Source organism: Podarcis vaucheri, assembly GCF_965113315.1.
Source record: "Podarcis vaucheri genome assembly, chromosome: 10".
NCBI lineage: Eukaryota > Metazoa > Chordata > Lepidosauria > Squamata > Lacertidae > Podarcis > Podarcis vaucheri.
Window position 1 is genome coordinate 45,298,310 of NC_138748.1, and position 6,000 is coordinate 45,304,309.

At 44.1% G+C, this 6,000-nt stretch overlaps 1 protein-coding gene across 1 annotated transcript in view; it reads right to left on the bottom strand.

Moving 5' to 3' along the window:
• The window catches only part of KDELR3 (KDEL endoplasmic reticulum protein retention receptor 3), a 13,855-nt gene extending 8,377 nt beyond the window's left edge, over nt 1-5,478 (bottom strand). The window contains exons 1-2 of the mRNA XM_082240751.1: nt 5,363-5,478; nt 2,682-3,315 (exon numbers count right to left, since the gene is read on the bottom strand). Coding sequence (XP_082096877.1) covers nt 2,682-2,772 — 91 coding nt within the window. The 5' untranslated portion in view covers nt 2,773-3,315; nt 5,363-5,478. The remainder of the gene's footprint in view (nt 1-2,681; nt 3,316-5,362) is intronic.
• Nucleotides 5,479-6,000: the final 522 nt, after the last annotated feature.

Consider the following 6,000-nt stretch of genomic DNA (forward strand, 5'->3'; position numbering starts at 1 on the left):
TCTTGTTCTATAGCACAACGAAAGCCAGACACAACTACCATGGTGTGAAGCTGTCTATGTATGGGTGATGCACTGATTGGAAACGAAGTATTATGTCCACCCCAAAACTTTGGAAGACACAAACAGTATTCAAAGTAGAGCTGCGTATAAATGCCCCAATACCATCATGAACACAAATCAGCATGAATATCCAACGAAAAGGATGACGACTTAAAGGGTCCTGAGGTAAGGTGGACTTTAGTAGAGAAAAGGCTGCCCATCCCTGTTTTCAGGTGCTGAAGACTCTTCATTGTTTTTTGCAACACAATATAATTATTTTCTTTTTTTGAATAGTTTAACATCTCAAAATAAACATTTTGCACAATATCATATAATCAATGACTTCCCTCCTTCCCCTTCCATGGTTCATTTTAGTTGTCTATCCTTCCTGCATATTTTACTATAACCATTTTAAGTCAGTTCTCCTACCTTAAATCACTCAAATATTAAACTGTTGAATTTATCTTAATGCTGCCAGCATTTTCAACTGTGCACAGTTAATTCCCCTCTGCTCAACAAAAGTTTTCCACTCCTCTATCATTTCTTTCGAGGCAGTAAAATGAGAAAGTAAAATTATGCTGTTTATTGGATAAATGTTGTGGGCAGTTGCAAACATTTAAGAGTCATAGGCATCTTCAGGTGAAAGAGACCAAAGACAAGTATTTCTGCCTCATTGTTTAATCTGCAACGCAAGACGTGGCCCTGCAGTTTCCTTTTACAGTGATGCTCCTATACGTCTTGTTTTTCAGCCTCAACGGGATAGTGCAAAAAGGCAGGGCGCACAGAAATCATGCTGAACGTACAGAACGAACCTCGATTCCACAAGTTCATTCCTCCTCCTGCTACAAACTTAAACAGTCTCCATAGCCCAGGATATATGTCGATGGACACATACACCACACCAGGGACTGTGGTATGCCTATACCACTTCAACTGCCACATCACAGCACCACTTCCTTCTAAACGAATCTTGATTCCGCCCACAAAGAGCGTAAGGGGGAGGGGGAGTTTAATGGAACGGGAAGGGCTTGAAAGGAGGAAACTAGGAATAGAAGGAGAAGTTTTAACAAGAGGCCATGGAAATATTGCCGCAGTAGAGGAGTGGGGAGAGGGGAAATCAAGAAAGTAAAAGGACTTAGCAGCATACACTCTGGGACTCAAAAGCTTTCTCCATGAACACAGTCAGGCTTTGAGGTGGTGGGGAAGAAGACTAAAAGGCCCGCTGTAGTTCACAATCAAGATTAAATTGAGAACAAGCAGTGTATATTAAGACCATTTGTTGTGGTTGCTTTTTAACACCAAAACTTGGGAGATTAGATATATAGGAGACATGGGTGAGGGTTCATAAATGCACTTCCTAAACGGCACTTTTGGTTTTTCTGCATTTCATGCAGTGCTGTTTCACATTTTCAGTTCCACACAGCACAGTCCTATATATGTTTCTTCAAAAGTGTCCTATGCTTACCTCCAAGTAAAGATCCATAGGATTGCAGACTTACTTAAGAGTGCTGTGTGGGAGAGAAAGGACTAGTCATTGTCCTGGGCAATCCATTTCTCTGTTCCCTGTCGATCAGGTTCCTTTGTTCTTTACCAGTTTACTTAAATCCTTGGCAGAGGTTTTCCTGGCTGTATTGTGCTTCCCAGCCCCCACCCCCACCCTTCTGCCCTGGGGAAATATTCTGTCTGAAATGCAGAAGGATTCCTGTCTTATTCACAAACACACACCCCAAGGCATTTACTTTGCTCAGGTTTACGAAATGTGTTTTAGTTGGCGAAAAGGCCCAGAAGGAACCCACACAAGTGGCTACAAATCTCAAAATTTGCAGAAAACAATGGTGACTGAAAATTGCATAAAGAGATATTGTAGGAGCATCTCTACGTGACATTGAAATGACCTTATCTGGGCAGGGTTGCCTGTCAATACAATGGACAGGTGTCTAGCATGAGAGATGGGGAAAGTGTTGACCTCAGTGAGTTATCAAGTGCTATTTGCTTTAATAGCTGGTTCTCTTTTTTCCTATCAATATTCCATGTTAATTCATTTATGCTGCATTGTCCTACAAAACTACTGGGAAAGACTTAAAACATCCAGCTTCTTAGGCAAGTGGTCACACTCCCACTTACTGTGCACTCACAGTGTTTCCAGTGCTGTTTTTTAAATCTGTGCTCACACAGCAGCTCCCCAAAATGCATATGCATTCCATACTTCCTTGCAAAATACTACCGTTGGATGTGCTATTACTCAATCCAATTTGAGTCCTTAAGCCATTCCTAATTTATCTCTAGCAAATGTGTGAGCACCTTTGCATAGGGTGCCCCATCCGTGCTCCCTGGTGTGTACACCAACAAATCTGACACTAATGAAGTCGTGCTGATGTGAACAGCTAGAGGGGAAAGAGTTGTGAAATGCAGGGGTGGGAGAACAAATTCACTGTGCTTGAAAGTGATAATGTGAACACACCTTAGGACAGATGCCACGCAAGCTGAGGCCAAACCCAAATCCTCAGTCTCTGGGGCACAGTTTGTGCTCTGGTGACAAGTAACTCCCAGAAGCTTTGTCTGCCCCCTTCTTTTCCTTCTGCATTGTTTCTGCACCAGCACCTTGTCAACGGGATGAAGAGGGAAGGAGAACAAGAACTTACCAGCGCATGACTTTGATCTCCAGATCTTCCCCAGCAACATGATCATGGCTAATAGGTGAGAGACATCACCCAGGATCCGAAATATGTTCATGCTGGCCAAAGAATATCCCAGAGAGTCCTGAAGGAAAACCAACTAGTTTAATATCCCGATAAGGATTGTGGCACTACAGCAGGCCTCTTCGCTTTTCTTAGTAGATGCTTTCTGGCTCCTCGCTTGGATAAAGGGTGTTTCTCTTCCTTTTTCTTCAACAGCCAAATGATTCCTTTCTATTCCAATTGAGTATTCTGCTAAGCCTTTCCCTCTCTTGGAAGGATTACACTCAGACTGCCTATCTTTGTCTTCACCAGGCTTCTGCAATGAGCTTAGAATTTGAACTTTTGGTGCACTTATGCTTTTCCCTCTTGATCACTTTGTCTGTAGGGAAGTCTTTGGTTCGCTGGCTCTCCTCCTAAGTCGTTCTGCTCTCTCTGACAGAGAAGTGGAAGAACATCACAGCCAAAGCTTTGCAGTCCCAGCACAGGCACTGGGTGACGTGGCGTGGATGGTGTTTGTACTGAGGGTGGAGAAGGAGGCGGGGGCAACTAGGCCGAGTTAAACTTTCTCCTGCATCCTTCCAACTTCTCAAGTTACAACCTAGAATGTCGTTAAAGAAGAAAAGACAGTTAAGAGGAGCAGACACCCCTTTGCCCGCTTGAGGGGGAAATTACTGTGAATTGCTCCAGATTCCAAAGATTAGGGGGAAAGGCCCATTAGAAAATGTATTTCTTACTCAGGGCCCCAACGCAAAGTAGTGTCGCCAAACCCTCAGTGTTGTTTTGCAGACCTATTTAGTCTGCAAAGAGATTTGTAGGACCAGGGTCATAGGTTGCTTTCTTCGTTTTAACAGGCTTTCCTTCACTATGTTCCAGTTTTGTTGTCAGGAAGTATTTCTGCCAGGCCTTTCCGCCTTGTCGCTTTGGGGACATAAAAGAGTTTTGAGGCACCTTATAAACCGGCAACTTTTTTATAATAGCATCAACTTTCACTGACTAGAGCCCAGGTGCATGGAGCATGAACCTCGGTTGTCAGACACACACATGCAAAGCAGGGAAATGTAACCAAATGTAAAAGAGTTAAATGGCAATGGAATGCAGAAAGTACACAGCCTCTGGCAATTCAGTTGGAATAAAAATATTGGAAAATTACCACAGCAGCAGTAATTGGTGAGAACAAAATTGTCTTATTGTAGCTGAAATAAATTAACACCTATAGTGGAATCCATTGTTTCTATTCCGACCCAAATTTAAAGAGCAGACCCTTTTGCTAAGTTTCTATTCAGCAGTTTCACTTGTGAGTTTCTCCTCAGTGAGCCTTTGTTTCAGGATGGTCACTGTCATGGCTTGTCCACAGTGCAGCTGCCACCTTGCTGAAGTGTGTCCCTTTCTGTCTTTTACAGCCCTCTTCCAAGTTGTTAATGGAGAAATCTGAGGGCTCCCTTGGACAAGGACACCAGGAATACCAGAGCAAAACAGCAGCCAGTAGGCTTGGTCTTTATTGAAGACTGTCGCGACAGGACTCCCACCTGCCATAAGGTGGAACAAGATGGAAGCCTCGAACAAAAGAGCCCCCAAACTTTTATTAGCTGCTAATCCCCATGTTAACACCACCCCAAACTACATCACTCATACATCACAGTTATATCATAAAAGGGGAGGTCTGGTGGCAGTAATCTGAGCATTGTGGACCCTGCCCCATGGTTTTCCTTGCCCTCCACCAAACACCCATCAAGTGTAACAAAAAAGATATTTACATTTCCCTGTTTCCCAGCCAAGCTAATCACACCCTTTTGCCTTTATCTGGGTTTGTTATTTCTGGAATGGCTACCTGTCTGGCACTCAGGTATCAGGATGCCCGGAATTATCACTCAGGCAGAGGGGATTGCTGAGTAGCTGAGCTCACATGTCTATATGAATTTCTGAAGTTTTCCCTGTCAGCCAGTACATAGATACATTTATCAGTGAATTGTTACATTTGGTATTGTGCAGCAAAGGCCCTTTGAATAGATAGGAAGAAACAGTGATGAAGTGTTTTGTGGGGACAAATCACAAAAGTCACAAAAGCAATTGTGCTGATTTTGGTAGTGGGCTGCATGTGCATGATATCTGCTGGAGGGGCAACCCCCCCAACCTATACATAAATCCCTGCAACAGTGTTAAAGGGCAAGGTTATCAAACTGGAAGCTTCCCTCCTATTCTTGTGGAGACATGACCAGGGCTCTAAACTGCGCATGGAGCCCCCCACAGGAACATGAGGTTCCCTGAGGCTCTTCGCTTAAGACGTTTGCCCTTCAACTTGTCTATGGAAGGGAAATGGGATGTTCCAGAGTGTGAGGGACTTGCCAGGACCCCTCCCCCCCCACTCCTTCACATGTATTATCGCACCAGTAAACCGAACCTTCAGATAGGATGGGTGTGTCACCCACTTTACTCTTAGCTCAGGGGAAACCTGAACATGAGTTCTCTCAGTCTCTCACTGCCTGCTTCACGTTTGCTTGCCTATTGGCATGCGCACACATTCACATATGTGCATTAATATCGCCCTCCTCCCCACCACCCGAAGATGGGGAAATAAATCTCATTTGGAATGCTAGCACTAGGCCTTACTTCCAGGCATTTACTATGACTGACTAAATAGGTAGAACCTTCTAGAACAGGGCCAGTCAAGCTTGGTAGCTTTAACTGAGGTGCCCGTGGTCATCATGACTTGGGTCTCGTCAATAAGAGATGTGCTACTGGCTCCATGAAATGAGTTAAGCCGCACTGGCGTCATGGCAACACAATAGAGTCTGACTGTGACAGCCAAAGTTCCCTTCTGAGCTGCCTCCTAGGGTGAGTCCATTATTAGGACTCATATACCTTCCCCCTGTTTTGCAGCCTGCACATGTATTCCTCCTCCCACCCCCACAGCTTTTCCAGGAGCACAAATGAGTATGAAGGAGTATGACACACAACCACAGAGCCTCTTGAAAGTGCTGGAACCATGTGGGCAGTCACACACACACACACACACACACACACACACACACCCCTAAACTAGGAAACTGAAGGGGAATTTAAAACAGTTCCCAATTTTAAATGGGGGTCAAGGAACCCTTACCAAGCTCCAAAAAGGAGCCATTAAACTGTCAATGTGTATGTACTCTTTACAATGTCATAACTAGATGTTCCTGCACCTGGGATAGACTTTAAAAAAATGAAGAAGGGGAAACACATGGTTTTTATAAGTAAAACTGTCAATTCTAGAATTCTTATCTATTCTGTCCCACATGTTAGAACCCAG